At 38.9% G+C, this 18,627-nt stretch overlaps 1 protein-coding gene across 5 annotated transcripts in view; it reads left to right on the top strand.

The window, feature by feature from the left end:
• The window catches only part of cnnm3 (cyclin and CBS domain divalent metal cation transport mediator 3), a 36,045-nt gene extending 18,146 nt beyond the window's left edge, over window positions 1–17,899 (top strand). The window contains exons 8-12 of one of the 5 annotated variants that reach the window (XM_026173002.2): window positions 5,343–5,439; window positions 7,223–7,353; window positions 9,115–9,241; window positions 9,447–9,518; window positions 13,364–17,899. In XM_026173002.2, coding sequence (XP_026028787.1) covers window positions 5,343–5,439; window positions 7,223–7,353; window positions 9,115–9,241; window positions 9,447–9,496 — 405 coding nt within the window. In that variant the 3' untranslated portion in view covers window positions 9,497–9,518; window positions 13,364–17,899. Of the gene's footprint in view, window positions 1–54; window positions 422–5,342; window positions 5,440–7,222; window positions 7,354–9,114; window positions 9,242–9,446; window positions 9,519–10,980; window positions 11,131–11,209; window positions 12,561–13,363 lie in introns of those variants that run through there. The other 4 variants (XM_026173001.2, XM_080303488.1, XM_080303487.1 and 1 more) reach the window with 4 other exon arrangements.
• Window positions 17,900–18,627: the final 728 nt, after the last annotated feature.

Genomic DNA, 18,627 nt, shown 5'->3' with positions numbered 1-18,627 from the left:
TCCAGTATTACTTCCAGCACATCCATCACCATTTGTTTAATCTCCTCCCAAAAGGTCTTCAGTTTAGGGCATGACCAGAAGACATGGAAGCAACCTGCAGTGACCTCCCCGCACTCCCTCCAGCATGAAGCGCCTGAACCACTTATTTTGGATTTCTGCTTTGGTGTGATGAAGAATCTAATTAAATTCTTCCATCCAAAATCTCGCCATGTTAAAGAATTTGTGGTAGACAACACATTCTTCCACATCCGCAACCAATCTTCCTCTGAGATAGTTATACCTGCTTCTTTTTCCCATCGATGACTGACATATCTTGTTGAGGTCTTTTTCATGGCTGTAAAACTTCTGTATATTTTGCCTATAGTACCTCTTATAATGTTCTCACCATAAGCATCCATAAATATTTGGATCACCCCACTAGCATCTGCGTCAAGCATTCTAATTTCCTTCCGGAAGAAGCTCCGAACCTGCAGGTAACGATAAAAATCTTCCCTGCCGATCTCGTAAATCTGACACGTCCTCAAATTTGATCAGCTCCCCATGCTTAACTATCTTACAGATCGCAGTGATTCCATGCCTGGACCACTCCCTGAATTTATGGTCTAACAATGCTGGAAGGAAGCATGGGAGATGCGCTGGCCATCCCAGCAACCCTATTTCCCTATTAAGACCAAAAATTTTAATCACATCTGCCCATTTTTCCAGGGAAAAACTTACACATAAATTTTGCATCTGATATGCCTGTGGCAAACTCTCAAGAGACCCCAGAACAGACTGTATTGGGAAATCCATCAAAGAAAGCTCAATGTCCTTCCATTTTGCCTCAAACTTAGAGTTACACCAGCACACTAGAGGTCTGATCTGGGCTGCCAGATAGTAATCCTCAAAGCACGGTAGAGCCATGCCCCCCCGCTCACCAGGCAGCTGCATTGTTGCATATTTCACTCTCGGCCTTTTATTTCCCCATATGAATCTTGAGCAATGCATATCCCACTCCCTAAATTGTTTTGCTGGGACCTCAACTGGAAGTGCTGCAAACAAATATAGCAGCTTTGGGAGGATATTTATCTTTATCGCTCTAACTCTGCTGCCCAGATCGAGGGGGAGCAGACTCCACCTCTCCAGATCTTCATATATCTTCTTGTTCACCCGATTATAATTAACTTCATATAACAATGCAGGGTCTTTTGTCAGCAGGATCCCCAAATACTCCATTTGAGATTGATGCCATCCGAATCTATATCTTGCTACCAATTGTCTTGAGGGGTTAAAGAAGAATGTCAAGATTTGAGTTTTTTGAATGTTCAGTCTATAACCAGACAGTCTGCCATATTCTTCCAGTATTTCCATAAGCAGAGGAATTCCCTCTTCCGGGTTTCCTAGCGCTACCAGCACATCGTCTGCATACAAGCAAATTTTATTTTCCACATTCCCCGTTGTAACCCCCTCCAATCGAGTATCTTCCCTGATACATTGAGCCAATGGCTCAATGAAAAGGTTGAAGAGCAGTGGGCTCAACGGGCAGCCCTGCCTGCAGCCACGTTGTAGCGTTATCCGATTTGAGAGGCTTCCATTAACTTTGATCCTCGCTGTTGGAGACATATAAATCATTCTTATACACTGAATAAACCTGTCACATAGCCCAAATCTCTTCAACACATGAAACAGAAATTCCCACCCGACTGTATCGTATGCCTTTTCCGCATCAAGCCCAATGAGAACTGTTCCAGTTTTCCCTTTAAGTATCCGGTCAATAGTATGAATGGCCCTTCTGATATTATCGTGTGTTTGTCTGTTACCAATGAAGCCTGTTTGATCCTCCTCTATCAGCGTGGGCATCAATGTACTCAACCTCCTAGCCAAAATCGCGGCAAATAGTTTATAGTCTATATTTAACACGCTAATAGGTCTATAACCTCTGGGGTCAGTTTTATCCTTCCCTGCTTTTGGTATGACAGAGATATACGCCTCCTGCCACGATGGTGGGAGCGCCCCCCCACTCAGAGAGTAATTAAAAGAGGCCTTTAGTAGCGGGATTAAGGGTTCCCTCATCTGCCTATACCTCTCTGGTGGAAATCCATCACATCCTGGGGCTTTAAAAGTCTTGAGTTTTGAGATCCCAATGTTAATCTCTTCTGCTGATATTTCTCTGACGAGTTTTTCATTCTGCTGCTTACCTATAAATGGTAGATCTAGGCTGGATAAGAAATTCTGAATCTTATGCTCATCTGCTTTGTCCGGTTGTGTGTATAGCTCAGTGTAATATTCTTCAAATGCTCTCTGAATTTCTTCAAGTTTATTAGTTATCTTATTTGTTTTTAAATTTCGAACTTTATGAATAGTGTTCTCCTGTTGTTGCCTCCTGAGTCTCCATGATAATAGCCTAGCAGCTTTGGGTCCTGCCTCATACCACCGTTGTCTATTATATTTTAATTTTTTTTTCAATTTCCTCACTTAAAATTTTGTGGATCTCCTGTTTAACCAGCCTCATCTGCTCCAATACCTGGGGGCACCTTGTAACGGTGTGCAATTGTTCCAATTTTCCCAAATTTTCCTGCAAATCTGACAGCTTTTTTGCTCTGACCTTCTTTAGGACTGCACATTTTGCAATAATTTTACCCCTAAGGTATGCCTTAGCCGCATCCCATAAAATCGTAGGATTAACTGTTCCATTGTCATTGAGTTCTAAATATGTTTTTAACTCCTGTCCCATTTCTCTTTTAAACAAGTCATTATTTAACAGGCCTGTGTTAAGCCTCCATAAGGTGTTTTTGGGGCTAGCTTTAAACCCAATCTTCATAGTTAGTCCCGAATGATCAGATAAATCTCTTTGTCCTATTATACAATCCTTCACTCTGTGGAGATCTTTACTAAAAGTAAAGAAATAATCAATCCTCGAGTACATATCATGTCTCGCTGAATAAAATGTAAATTTGCGTTCATGTTTGTGTAAATATCTCCATATATCTATAAGCCCCAACTCAGACAACATTGTTTTTACTTGTTTCTCTAATTTAGTTCCCCTCCGGTCTCGGCTAGTTGTATCCCATTTTGGATGGAGAAGTAAATTAAAATCTCCTGCACATATACATGTACCAACACTTTCTGCGGCAATAAGACTGAATATCTCCTTAAAGAACCCTGTACTACTACCAGGGGGTGCATATATATTACACAGCGTGACGTCTTCCTGTTCCATTTTCCCTTTCACCAACACAAATCTTCCCTCTTTATCTTTATGTTCTCCAGTAAACTCAAAACCAACCTTGTTCGGTATCAGAATGGCCACTCCTCTTTTTTTGCCAGATCTATGTGAGGCATAATAGATATTTTTGAATCCCATTCTCTTCCACTTCTCATGTTCTTCCTTTGAGAGATGCGTTTCTTGTAGAAATGCAATATCAATTTTTTCCCTTTTTAGCTTTGAAACTATCTTACTCCTCTTAATGGGATTCTTTATACCATTTACATTCAAAGACAATACCTTATAATACCGCATATGTTCTATATATTTCCAACTTATTTTCCTGCACCAACATAACAATACTCCCAGCCCTCAGAACACATAATAAACACACATGAACAAAGACAGAACTTGTCTTAACCAAATAAACCAGGTCTTCCATAAGAGAGGTTTTTTCTCTCCTCTCAGTCTGGGGGAAATGCCACAGTGTGGGGCCCCTCTCGTTTCCTATTTTAAAAGAAAAAGGGAAACTAAAAAACAAAAACAAAAAACATGTGAGTCACCTGCATCGGACCCTCACCACTCTATGATCAAAGGGGTATCGACGTGCCATATTCCATCACGGCCAGGGGAGGAGGCCATCCAACCATATATCCCCCTGTATTGATCAGCAGCCCGGCGCACCTGTTGTTCCGTTGGTCTTATGTTCATCTTAACAGCGAAACGGGGCGGGCGGGGCGCAGGTGTTACTCCTCCGTACCTTCAGCTTTTCCCGTGCGCTCCCGCGTAGATCAGCTGTATTCCCGGTGCGTCGCGGCCCAACCACGCTCGTCGGTAGGATACTGCTGATCATCTCCGCCGTAATGCCTTTGGGCTTTCTTGTGGCCACCGGTCCCACCGTGTATCCGCGTCTTCTTAGATCCGCCGCAGCTTCCTCCGCGTTATTGTATAGGACCATTCCCGAGTCAAAATGAACCCGCATTTTAGCAAGCGGGGTCTGGAACCGGATGGCGTTTTCTTTAAGTACTTTTTTAACCGGGCCATACTCTTTTCTCTTCATTTGTATGTTTTCGGCATAGTCGTGATCAAAGAAAATCCGTTTCTCCTTTATATATACAGGCTTCTTCCATGCAGCGCGTAGGATTTGTTCTTTAATATTGAACTTTAAGAAGCGCACCACCGTTGATCGAGGGGGCGCCCCCGGCGGCGGCCGCACTCCCAGCGCCCGGTGAGCTCTCTCTATCCCTAGGTTCTTCTCGCTGCCCAAGTCCACACCGTCCCCCAACTCCGATATCATCATGCTTTCCACATACCTTAGCATGGAGGTGCCTTCTATGTTCTCAGGGATGCCATATATCCGTATGTTATTACGGCGTGAGCGCCCCTCCAAATCCGTAACCTTCTCTTGGAGCTGCCTCTGGCAGCAGCTGAACAATGGCATCCCTCACTCCAATGTCCCATTTCTCCTTCCCTACCATGTTTCTTTCCATTTCTTCCAGATGTTTCCCCACCTCCTCGATCCTGCTTGTGGCGGCGGTAACCTGTTGATTTATCTCGTGTGTTAACTCGCTCATTTGGGCTTTCATGTCCTCTTTCAAACTTGTTCTCACGAGCGATAGCTCCTTCTTCATCTCTGCCTTAAGGTCTTGCATGCCCTCCGCCACTACTTCACCCACCACTTGTCTGAGAGGGCCTAGCGCTGATGTTGCGGCCTCCGCCGCCATCTTCTCGCCCTCTTGCTCGGAGCGTGTTTCATATGTCTTACTCTCAAGTCGCGTTTCTAAGCTTCGGCCTGGGGCTCGTCCCTTCTTATTTTTATTTCCGCTCATTATTCTTAAAGGGAAAATCGCTTTTAATGAATTATATTCTTGAATTGCGGATTATTTTAGCTATCGATGCAGGAGCTCCTGTTTATGCTGCTACTCTCGCCACCATGACACCGGAAGTCCATGTGTGAATAATTTTAAGGACATTCTTGTGAGTTTATTGTATATGTTTTCTCTTGTTTCCAAAAACAATGGTAAATGGTAAATGGCCTGCATTTGTATAGCGCTTTTCTAGTCCCTAAGGACCCCAAAGCGCTTCACACTACATTCAGTCATTCACCCATTCACACACACATTCATTGTGTGCATGTTTCTTGTTTGCTCCTTGTCAGGGCCGCGTTGAAGTGGAGATTGGCAAAGAGGGGCTGAAATTTGAAAATGGAGCATTTACATACTATGGCGTGTCTGCTTTGACGCTGCCATCTTCAGGTGAGTTTACAAAACACAGAATTGCTTCACAATGCAGGGACAATTCACCCGAAGACTGATCATACAGATTTCTGGGCATTTAAATGCATCATCATGTTTGTTAAGATTGTGTATACTTCATGAATTAAAATTAAAAGCCATATTTAAAAAGTTAAGATTACAGTGTAGTTTTAACACTCAAAAATAAAACTATTTACAAATTTTATTAAATTGTTTTAAGTAAGATAAACAGGGCAATTTCACAGCATTCCTGTAGAATACTAAAACTATTACATATACAGTAATGTACTTTACATTATATTAATGCATTTCAAAGCGCGCGTGTCACTCCGAATGGCCTGGAAAATTGTGTATTAAGCACTGAGAATCCTGATAATTATTTAGAGATATTGTATTCAAGAGTTTCATTTCACCACTAGACTTCCAGCTGTAAGTAAGAATATGTCTTATTATTTTCATTATTTTTCTTGGTAAATAAAATCCACAAATCATCTCCACAATTTTAAAAGCCTGAAGTGACATCTTTCATGTCACATTTTTGTCTGACCCCTAAAACATTTTACAACCTACAGAAAATACTGCAAATAAAATCACACTGAGCTGCTGGAGCAGTTAAATGTTGTTTTTGCATACATAGTAGACAACAGATATTAATAAATCACGTTAGGGCTAGGTTTATATGCTAAGTCATAAAAAATAAGAAAACAAATTGAGCAGGATAAATTAAAATCAGCCAACATGTCCTGTTTTACATGCATGGAAGTTTTAAAGAAGTTCTTGGAGTTTATATTTATGCCTGGAATTTAACCCCATAGCATTCATTTTCATATCAGCTAGGTTATAAAAGACTTCATGCATATAATGGTCATTTTAGGTATTCCCTTTAGGTTTGACCACATAGTATTATAATTATAACAATGTTTCTGTTTTAATCTAGTAAATGACCTTATTGCTCATTTTAAATGATTTATATTTTTGTTTGATAAATGAATAAAATAATTGCCTAATTTTAAATAAAGGCTGATAAATTCTTAGTCCTTGAATAAGCCATAGACTTGTATGCTCAGTGACATTGTTCTTTCAGTTGAATCAGGACCTTCCAAATATGGGAAGAGATTTTGAGCAGGAGTGACTCAAAACATTAATGGAGCCAATATGTAACATTTACAGTATCTGTAGCATGTTAGTTAAATCCTAGTTGAAGACATTAGAAATAGCAATTTAAAGGCACCTAACAAAAATTATGTGAATTACAGTTTAAAGCTAAACTAGTTGGCTGTAAGTGGGACCAAATTTTGTTACCTTTTTATTATTTACCTCTCATTTTATTTATACCAAGATTAAAACCTTAACTGTGATTTAAGTACATTAAAATTACATTATTTAATGGTCACTAAACCACGTAAATTTCCAATCATAAGCTACTGTTTCAAGTTAGCAGTTTTCTCTTAATAATTCTCTCCATAGCAAGGTTTGAAGAAATTAGATTTAAACTTTATCATATAAACTTACATATTAGTTAATTGATTTTTTACACATTCTTCATAATAATTATAATACTTGTTCCAAGGGTTTGTCAGTCGCTTCAGTCACACCTCAAAATTTTATCTTCAAACCAGTTAAGCATACAATAAGCTAAAAGTAATGATTTCTACTAAATCATAATGCTGTGTTTCAGTGTGTTTTCATAACAATGAGTTGGTGACAATAAGAAGACAAAAGAGCTCAAATTTGCAATGCTCCAGATAATGTGCAGGCTGTGTGTATGATTGTGCAATTTCAGTGCACCAGTCTCCGGTGTCAACTCAGCGTCACTCTCCCAGGGATCCTTTTGAGTCAGCAGAAGCCACAAGCCCGTCCAGCTATTGCCCCGACTACACCGTCCGAGCTCTCACGGACCTCCAGCTCATACGAGTTTGTATATGTGTCTTTTCTCTTGGAAAGTATTCATCCATAACAAAGACTATTCGTAAGCATTAAAAAGTTTTAATTTAATCTGTATTGGTTAGTAAAGCGTATCATAGACAACAAACTGATAATACAGTTACAGAAATATAAAGAATATAACAGTTTGACAGAGCCTACAATAATACAGAGAAAACCCCAACAATCAGATAATCCCGATGAGCAAGCTTTTGGTGACAGTGGGAATCCAGCCCTAACTAAATCATGCATTCATTACTTCTATGCTCGACAGCGTTGGGCAAGTTACTTTGAAAAAGTAATTAATTATAGTTACTAGTTACTACTTCAAAAAAGTAACCGAGTTAGTAATTGAGTTACAAGATTATAAAAGTAATTAATTACTTGCAAAGTAACTATTGCGTTACTTTTAAAAAAAAAGTTTAACCCACTGGGGTCCAGGGTATAATTGGCCATTTTTAACTACTTTTGATTTCCCCTCTACAGTTCACCTAAAAACTATTTACTTGCCTTGTTTAGTATCATCCTTTTTAGCACAACCTCACATGTCTGAATTTACAGTTATGTTTTTATTTTGATATACTGTATTAACACAATTGATCTAAAATCAGACAAAACATAAAATCCGAGTAGAAAAAGTTATGTTTTACTGTAACAACCACAAACATGTTTATTGAATCATATTTCATAACTTTAAATGCAATTATAAATTGTCAATTTTAAAATCATATGCAAAAGTTTTGCAAACAACAAAGTTATTTGCAGCCGTTTACCTTTTACCCCCTTTTTTTAAATAACCATTTCAAACTATTTACAGAACAATCAGCTGTTCTGCATTCAATAAGATGCCACACAAATTATTTGTGCCACTCCAAAAAAATTATTTCTAAGGTGACTACTGTCTCCAGGTAGAACCTGGAGACAGCAGTCACCTCATTGTTCTGACACACAACACAATACTATCCACAACACCTAACTACACAAGACAACACATTAACTACAGACTCCAAATATGCTGAACGTCACAAATCTCTCACATCTCAAAACTCGCTCTCTCTCTCTTTTTCTGAGAGTGCTTGCTAGCGCTGTCCTTAGACATTAAACGTGACAAAACTATTGAGGAAAAAACGCCATGAATTTATTGTTTATCATGACTCTGGTTTTACGTGGTCTATCAACACAATTTAAAAACTGGTATATATCACCTTGTTGGTTTGTCATCTTGAAGTGGTCATGTTATTGGCTTACCACGACTACTTTATTCTTCCTCAGTCAAACAGCAGCACTCAAGCGATTGTTTTGCCCCCTTAGCTACAGGTGTTGTGCCAAAAAGTGATCGTTGGGCAGAAAGTGATTGCCGTCCGCGCAGCTGCTAAAAGCTGTAGCGCCCAGATTACTTACAGTTACTTCCGTGCAACTGATAAAAGATGTGGTAAGCTGAAGACAGCATCTGTTTGTTGAAAAATAGTAAGGCGACCGCACCGCATTTTCTTGTTAGTAATGGTAACCGCGTTGTAACGATAGAAATGGTAATTAGTTAGATTACTCGCTACTGGAAAAAAGTAACGCCGTTAGTAACTCTGTTACTATTATCCCATTATCGGTTACTTGTAATGCCGTTATTCCCATCACTGATGCTTGACTACTGTAATTCATGATTATGAGGTTGTCCTAAAAACTCCCTAAAAACCTTTCATTTTATCCAAAACCCTGCAGCGACATTACTAACTTGTGTGTACGTGTGTTTTGCAGGTGACACGTCTACAGTATCTCAACGCTCTCATGGCGTCACGCGCTGGCCAGAGTCCAGATCCACCTGAGATCAAGATTTTGCCGAACAGTCAGACCAAGCTGCTCAATGACAGAAACACCACGCAAGGTAGCTTTGTTCAAAATGATGTCTGACTTGCCGGGTGTGCTGCCCCATCGACTACAAAGCTTTGTTTTCCAGACGCCTTTTGTAAACGTTTATAGGAATGTGCATTCCTTTTTGCCTTCAGCTGAACTAAATTAATTTTTTCTCTTTCTCTTTCTTTTCCCTCCTTGCGCGCCTCCATGTGTCCTCTCTGCTCTGGCCTGTCCAGAGTTCCCTGTAAACTTTTCATTCTTTGATACCATTGAGAACTACTGTTAACACTTTTGTTTTGTTGCATGAGGTAAATGAAATGCAGCCTGTCACTGACTGTGTCCATTTCTGGTTTCTGGAACCATCTCACTTCTCCCAGTTTTACTGTAGTTAGCTGAGTCTCTTTGAATCTGCATGGCTGTTCTACTGAATTGATGCCCTTCACAAAGCTAATGACAGGAATCTGGGTGTATATAAAAACATAGGCGACAAATGGTGATGAATTGTGTCCTCTGGCATCCAAAATGTAGGTCTACACTTTACAATAGAGAACTTAGGTGAAAACTGTTTGTTTTAACCTGATATATTTCCCAATAATGTGCCTTTATGGATAATGCCCACTGTGTCCTCTCAGTTCAATTAACTTCAATTCAATTTTATTTTATACTTTCAGTTCACAACGTCTGATGTACGTGAGTACTGTCAGGTAATGACTGTGATGTTAGAGAGCTTCAGTAATTCAGCAGTCCACTATAAGCAAAGCACTCAGTCATGGTGGGGAGGAACAGTATCCTTTTTAATAGGAAAAGACATGTGAGAACCAGGTTCTCCAGGTCAGTTAGGTTCTATGTAAGCGATTTCTTGATTCAACTGCTCAGTTAGCAATCCTGCCTAGGTGTTAAAGTGGAGCTTTCTAATTTGGCTAAACATGAAAGGCATGAGTTCTAGCACAGTACCATGTGGAACTCCACGACTGGTTAATGTGTGGAAGGAACACACCTTGTTTACATGAACAAATTGGATGAGATAAATATAACTCAGACTGCCACAGTGAACCATCTTCATTGTACAGATTCCAGAAAAAGAAGAATCGCTCAGAACGGATTATACTGACATCAAAAGCACCCTGCAGCTGCAGATTGCTGTTTCAAATCACAGCTCTAGAAATGGGGAATATATCAGAGTTAAATAAAGCAAAATTATTCTTTGAGAATAATATTAAACCCCTCCCCCCAAAAAGGCTTATATTTTCAAAAAAAAGGTTAAAAGGTACAATATATGTTAGACTGTAAATTTGAAACTGCATAAAATAAAATAAAAAGAAAAGAACTAAAAAGATCAATATTATGTGATAAATTAACAGCTCTAACCTCATGTCAATCCCATATTGTGTTTCAGAGATATCTCTCCTAATTGAGCATGTTAGCCAGCTAGCATTTGGATGTTTCCTTTGTGTCTTGGTGTGGAATAAAAACTCTGTGGAGCCTCCAATATGATCTCTGTCCTACATGAGAGGAACTTGTAGATCTGTCCAGAAACAGTACTGTGCAAATATTTCAGGCAGGTGTGAAAAAATGCTGTAAACAGAGAATTTAGAAAATTCTACACAAATAGGGATGCAGCTGCTTCAGGATAGCAATTCAATGCACCTTCAAAACAGCAGGTACACTAGGTACACTTGCACACAGTTTTTGAAGGAACTCTGCTAGTAGGTTGTTCCAAACATCTTGGAGAACTAACCACATATCTTCTCTGGATGTCTGTTTCCTCAGATCCTTCTGTCTCTTCATGTAATCCTAACACGCTTGATGATGTTGAGATGCTGAAGATGGTTCTTAATGACTTTGTCTGTATGTTTGGGGTCGTTGTCCTGCTGCAGAATAAATTTGGGGCCAATTATATGCCTACCTGATGGTATTGCATGATGGATAAGTATCTGACTGTGTTTTTCAGCACTAAGAACACCATTAATCCTTACCAAATCTCTAACTCCATTTGCAGAAATGCAGCCCTAAACCTTCAACCAACATCCATGATGCTTCACTGTTGCGTGCAGACAATAATTATTGTACCACTCTCCAGCCCTTTGACGAACAAGCTGCCTTCTGCTACAGCCAAATATTTAAAATTTTGACTCATAGGTCAAAAGTCTAGAGCATGTGCTGCCATTTTTCTGCACCCCATTTCCTATGTTTCCGTGCATAATTGAGTCGCTTGGCCTTGCAGCCAAAAAGCCATACCTCCAACTTGGAAACAACTCTTCCATGAAGACCACTTCTGGCCGGACCTGGGTGGGTGTACCTGGGTCCCACTGGTTTATGTCAGTTCTGAGCTGAAGGCACTGCTGAACATCTTCCAATTTCGAAGAGTAATAAGCTTGATGTGTCTTTTATCTGCTGCACTGTTTCCTTGGCCAACTACTGAGTCTACAATCCTCAACGTTGCCCGTTTCTTTGTGCTTCTTCAAAAGAGCTTGAACAGCACATCTTGAAACCCCAGTTTGCTTTGAAATCTTTGTCTGGGAGAAACCTTGCTGGTGCAAGGTCTTGTGGTTCTGCTCAATATTGCCATGACATGAAACGGTCTTTCACAACCTCACCTTGGTAGCAGAGATTGGCTGTTCCATATAATAATTGCTGATGGTTTGAAGGCAAAAGGTGGTAATACCAAATATTGATTTGATTTAGATTTTTATTTTGTTCTCTCACTTTGTTTATTTTTATCAATTTACAAAATACAATCATTATTCATATTTCTGAAAGCATTCTTTACAGCATTTTTTTTCACACCTGGCTAAAACTTTTGCAGAGTACTGTGTTTTTCTTTTAAACAGTCATGGTTCTGACTTCTCTGTGAGCCAGCCATGTAAAAACAAAACACATGGGCAGTAAATGAAACTGAGGTGACATGGCCACGTTGATTGGCATTACTGATGTCGTTGGCTGATATATTTAATGTATTATCACATCAGTTTTGTGATGGCTTAAGAAGTCTGTGTACCCCTGGCACAAGGATGGAAAAATAATCACCTGGGGAAAAAAACCCAAATATCATTAGCAGCTATTGATCATTGGTATTGCTATTGTAAAATTGGTATCTAACGCACAGTCGCTGGAGACTACAGCATGACCAAAATTATTTTTGCAGCCTTGTGTAATTAACTAGAAATTTCATTGCTTTTGAAATGGTTGCTTTAACAATGGGGACCAGGTGTGTAGCCACTCGCAGTCAGTTACCATCTTCAGAGCGACTTTGGTGCCCCAAAATGGTGATAAAGCAACAACAGAGACTCGACAACTCGACCTTGTAAACTTGATAACAGATTGTTGGACAACAATTTCAAATCTTTTACCATCATACATACACAGAATTAACTCATTACATTTATAGACTGGTCACAATCTCATAGATCTTAAACTGAAGTTCAAAAACTTCTGCACAAATAGGGATGCAGCTGCTGCAGGACAGCCATTTAATGCAGTTACCTGGTAACCACTGATTTGCTTATTGCTTCATTTGTTTTTGGTTTCCATCCTGTTTTTGCTCCAGTGTGACTGAGTCATCCGTGAAACCGTGACCACAGTCATTTAAAGTTTTTATTAGAAAGGAGGCAAAACATAACAACGGGAGAAAATGTGTTAGTCTATTATTAGCAAAAATTAATTTCAAACTTAACGGAGACCCGTCATATGCCTATTGGAGGACTTGTTACATCACCATAAGTGTACTAAAAAAGACAAAAGATGGCACTAAAGTGATGACAAAGTCTGTGCTCCTGAGAAAAGCTGTACTTGAAAATATTTTTGAGTTGAATGTCATCATTTTGGCCCATGATATATCTCCAAAATGAATACAGCATACAAACTATTGTTAGTTATTTTATGTAAAATATAATACAGAGGGAAAGCGTGAGTGTATTTATAGACAAAGAACAACTCTTTCCTAATCACTGGCTTTTCTTCATCAATCGTGCTATCTTTCATGTCTTGAGGCAGACTATTGTTTCCTATTTTTATTCCCCTGCCATCATCTTTTAATCCCCTCTTCATATTACTGTAACACCCCACCCACCCCCACCTTAAACCCCCTGAGTGGGTTTACATAAGTGTGATGATGTGACTCCTTACTCATCCTAGCTCTCCTGTCATTGGTCAGATTCCACAGGTGGCACCAGAGCCCAGAAGAGCTCCCCAGAAGATGAGGCTCACGGGTAGTGCAGTTTCTGTCAGCCTGTTGTTTGGGGGGGAAGCCCTCCTCCAACCAAGTAGAGATTGGTTTTGTTTTTTTATATCATTGTTTGTAATTATTGATAAATCATCTATGGCTGGAACCTAGTTATTGGACAAGACTGGAGTGGAAGTGCTTTTTGTCTTTTATGTACATCTACTGTTCACACTGTTCATTTCCACCCACATTCCTTTATGTGCTTACTATTGGAATTATTATTTTATGCAATTTTTAATAACTTTGGACTATGTGTGTGCATGTTTATGTATATACAAATAAAAATGTGGTATAGCAGGAAAAAGTATATGGATCCTTTGGAATGACCTTGTTTCTATTGGGATTCATTATAAAGTGTCATCTGATCATCTTCTTTGCCAGAAGCGCAATGTGCTTCAATCAGCAATACAAAACTGTGTGTCTGAAAGAAGAGCTTCCTGTAGCTGCAGGTCAAACTTGCACTGAATTACGGAAAACTCTTTCCCTGCATTTTTTTTGTTGTTGTTATTTTAAAAACTGGGCTGATACAAAATGCAAATATCTCCAAAGGGTTCCATTGCTGTTTCTTGCCCTTGAGTATACATTTTAATCTGGTGGTGCCTTACTTCCAGATTGAGCCTTCTGTACTAAACTTGTTTTGCCATTCCTTACTTGCGTGCGTGTGTGTGTGTGTGCGTGCGTGCGTGCGTGCGTCCCTTTGAGACATTAAAAACACTCGATAGTGGGTTCTAAGCAGATTTGCACCTTACATTTGTGCACTGTGGAAGATGTTAAACTATTTGGTGAGATGCGAGGTACGTCCGAATTTTTTCAATTCATTTAACATTGATGCCATACTGTGTGTGTGTGTGTGTGTGTGTGTGTGTGCGCGTGCGTGCGTGCGTCTTTGATCTTTCAGTCGCTCATGGATGGTTTTCTAGGGTCTGGTTCTACTACCATAGACCTTGGATCTGTAGCAAAGATTTCTTGAAGCTTGACTGATTTTTCACAAATTCTGGATATAATGTTTTGTCAGGGTAGAAAACATGGCTAAAACAGCACCGGCCTTTTGAAAGAATTCTAGAAACATTTTGTTCAGTATAGGGGTTAACAGTGTAGACCTGTAGAGCTCAGGTGCTGTTGATTGTTACTATATACATAGAAGTGACTGACCTTTCTGCTAGTTTATCCCGTTGTTCTCTTTTTTTTCCCCCCAAACTGGCAAGTCAAATTGAAACATGCCTTACTGTGAGACAAAATACAGTGTGGTTTCTCCAAAAAAAAAAAAGAATATAAGGACAGAACTATAATTCAATATGAAACTGAGGATGAAAAGATGCAAAAGGATTTCCAAATTGACGTCACAAGCTGATAAACTGTTATTTGACATATCTTTTATTACTTCACATCACACATTCACCATAAAGACTCTGACATGATGGAATGGAGATTTGATAGTCTAAGAGAGGGAATTTTATTTGGCACCCCACAGTTAGACATCTTACAGTGTTACTGTTTAAAGGGACCTTAACACAAGACTAAACACCTGTTAGTGTTAATAATGTTTGAGACCTTTGTCGACATCAAGATTAGAGTGCACTGATTTCTATAGCCTTTCTGCTGTGATTGGTTATTATGCCTTCAGGCATGTGTGATTGAGTATGTGTGATAAATTCAGAGAAAAGGACTATAGAAATTCAACCAATATAGAGGTCCTTGCATGACGTCTAGCAAAAGGCCAACAGCACACCTAACAGGGGTTCTTTTTTCCCGACAAATTCTGATTGGTCGAAGAATTGGCTTTTACAGAAAGACTGCCACTACAGACTTTACCATAAAGGGGAAGAAATCCAGAAAGTATCAAAGCTAAAAAAAAATACTAATGAGATGCATAGACATTTATATGAACAAATTATATATATCCAAATATAGACAATTTTGAGGGTTTTTTTTTAGGTTGTTATTTTTTCCCCACTCAGTCTCTAAACAAAACTCCAGACTCGTGGTTTGTACTTGTACTTTGACTTTTGATACTTTGTACTTCTGCTCCAAACTTTAGGTTGCAGCTTTTTAAGTCTCACCTACTTAGCTGCTATTACCAGGCCAAGGAGGTGAGACTATGTTGTTATCTTTTGCATCTCTGCAGGCTTAATTCAGAAACATTGAGTACTGAAAGAGCTAGAGATTTTTGTTGAATTCTTTTTAAAGATTGGTGTAACTTATGTGACCATACAATGCCTTTAGATAAACAAAAACATCCATCATGTCTAAAAGGACCTGTGGAAACACCAGTTGGAACAATAGACCGTATAGATGATATGGAATTGAGACAGATCACATTACTACCTTGTCAATCACTCTAACATTTTGACTCTAATGGAGACCGTAATTTCTTTTTATAGGACTTGAAACCATAAAAGGAGACCATAAAGTCATCAGGAAAAGCAAGATTTAATATAAAGTTGTGCAATCAGATCTGTGACACAGAAATGGGACATGTTTCTATTGTTGCTGTTCCTAGTGTTCCTTAAGTAAGTTCTAATATACATGCTGTGATGCTTCTACGAGTAGGTCTGCTTTTCATAAGTCATGTAAACTTAAGACTTATGAAAAGCAGACCTACTTAAACTTAAGAGCATACAGTAAGCAGCACAGCACAGAGCACTGTGGTTAAGTAGAGGGTCTGCTCCCTGCACTGTTCCCAGTGTGTCGTCTAATCCTTGCAACTGGAAATCAGATTGGCACTGAAAGGGTGAATGTGGTGAAATGTTGTTTCTAATATTGTTTAACTGCAGTTGCCCTGTAGTTAAACAAGATTAGATTGAACAAATCCCAAGCATTTGTTTGTGCTTCAGAAGCACCTTTAAGAACCTTATTTCCCACCTCTTTGAATTATGATGGCATTCCTGTGTGTGTGTGTGTGTGTGTGTGTGTGTGTGTGTGTGTGTGTGTGTGTGTGTGTGTGTCCCCGTATGAGTTCAACGCAGTATGTCACCTGTAGACCATGAAAAACATCCAGTCTGCACTGTAGTATTCATTATCCAGTATGCTGACAGTCTAAAATACATTTGAAATGTCTGTCAGTCATTGTTGCATGTGTGTAAACATGTGAGAAAGGTCAGAAGTGGCTTCTAAATAATCCCTGTGTTGATGATAAAATATTAATGATAACAAGGAAGGACAGGAAGAGTCAGTCTTATAATGGAAAGCTTTCACTGCATAATTAAATAAATGGAACTAGATGAAACAAAGCAGTGGGATATAAAACAACATCTTATTCTTCATTGTAGGACCTATTATCTCATTCATAGAGGAAATTAACTCAAAGGGAGCAAATACAGTTTTGTGAGGTGATGGAAAGTGAATTGGCAATGGCCAAACTTATGAGGTGAATTGTCAGAAAATCAAAATGAATCAGTGAAAGCACAAACGGGTACAGGTTCATCTTATGTTTATATGACAATCACAGTTGAGATGAAAGAGTTCCAAAAAGGCCCAGCAATCTTTAGTTTGGGAATGGCTGCTATATTGTATAAGGTAGATTTTAAAATCTAAATCTAACCCTTAAAGGATAATTCTAGTTAATTTCAACCTAGCTTACATCCCAGTAATTTGGCTCAATGGCTCATGCTAACTTTACCTTGTCAACTCCATTGTAGAGGTGGCAGTGTGAGAAGTTGCACAAGAAGTCAGCAAAGTTGTTTCTTTACATTGTGTTGATGACTATAACCGATTTTTAGAAACTGTTTTAAATTACAGACATTTAACTCATTTTAAATGTCTCCTTTCAATTTTTCAGATGCACGGGTGCCAACTTAACCTGAGAATTCATGGCCCATTAAGCCATTTCAATAGGAAACACACCATGTTAATCATTACATAATCAACCTAGTGTATTTCCCACATTGGTGTGCAGGGTTGCTTAGGAGTCGGCGCTGTCAGCTGTGACACAGTGTGTTTCTTTGTGTTTCAGATCCATGTATGTTAGATTCAGTCTGTGCACATGTATGCGTTATTATTCAAGTGTATTGCCATATTCCAGCAGAATCCCAGATTCCCTGATAATGGGATTGTGAGTAAATATTTTTTTCAGCAGTTTGCTCATTTTTTGTTCTAAAAAAGTTGATTTCTATCAAAAGATTGAATGTAAAAAGATAATCCTGATTTTGTGCGACTTGGGCAGTTTGCTGATGTTAAGAATGATGTATTACTAAATGACTACTTGGAGTATAAATCTAGGAAATATTTTATAGGTAATCAGTCTTAGTTTCCAGGTACAATACTGTTACCAGACGAGTTATTGAGAATTAAATAGTTCTCGCTCTCTCTCGCTCGCTCGCTCACTCTGTTACATTTGTATAGAACTTCTAAAGTTATTTTTGATGGTTTGTTTTTTCTGGAATGCTGCCAGTATTGGGTATATTGGGACTCCATTGAATTTAACACTTTCAATAATTTCTTAAGAAATAAAGTCAATCCTGTTCTGAACATGTTAATTATGATTGCTTTTTCTTTTCATACGCAGCATATGACATGACGTGAGATCGCTGACATGAGGTTTTTATACTGACATAGTGCGAATAAAGATCAAATAAAGCAGTTTGCTTGAAACAACAACTTGGAACCTGAACACAACATTCCCCCAACATTTTCAGTTTCTAGTGTGGTGTTGTCAACACCAGCCTAAACATGCCTGACGGTGTTCTCTGGATGAATCCCGTACTCTACCTGAATCTTGGCCAGAGCTCAGTGTTTTACTGTAGTTAAACAGAAGATGGCAGCATCTGTGTTGTAATGAGCGGAATTTTAGCAAGAGACAAGTGTATCAATCTGTCAGAAATATATGCAGACACCAGTATATGTTAGGGCAGCTAAAGGAATCAGAATTGGATAAGCAGAAGACGAATGGAGGGAGGGAGCTGTGTAATGAGATGCATGCAGGTGATAAGAATCAAAGACATTGAGGCAAGTAAAACTGAAGGCAAGATACTGGAGACAGGTATCTACTAAAATAAAATAGGAAGCGAGAAGCAATAGCTAAACAGGAAATGAGACAAGAATTTAAGGGGAATTGACAGATGAGAAAGGGCCAAGAAACTGAGGGAACAAACTAAACTGAAACATAATTCGTGAAAGGAAATTAAGTTGAAAAGATAAACACAAAGAAAACTAAGAATTAAACATATTATTCAGTAAGCAAGACATGAGAGCACAAA

This window comes from Astatotilapia calliptera, chromosome 7, assembly GCF_964374335.1.
Source record: "Astatotilapia calliptera chromosome 7, fAstCal68.1, whole genome shotgun sequence".
Classification (NCBI taxonomy): domain Eukaryota; kingdom Metazoa; phylum Chordata; class Actinopteri; order Cichliformes; family Cichlidae; genus Astatotilapia; species Astatotilapia calliptera.
Note: the sequence above shows the minus strand (reverse complement) of the source record. Positions and strands in the feature narration are given on the sequence as shown.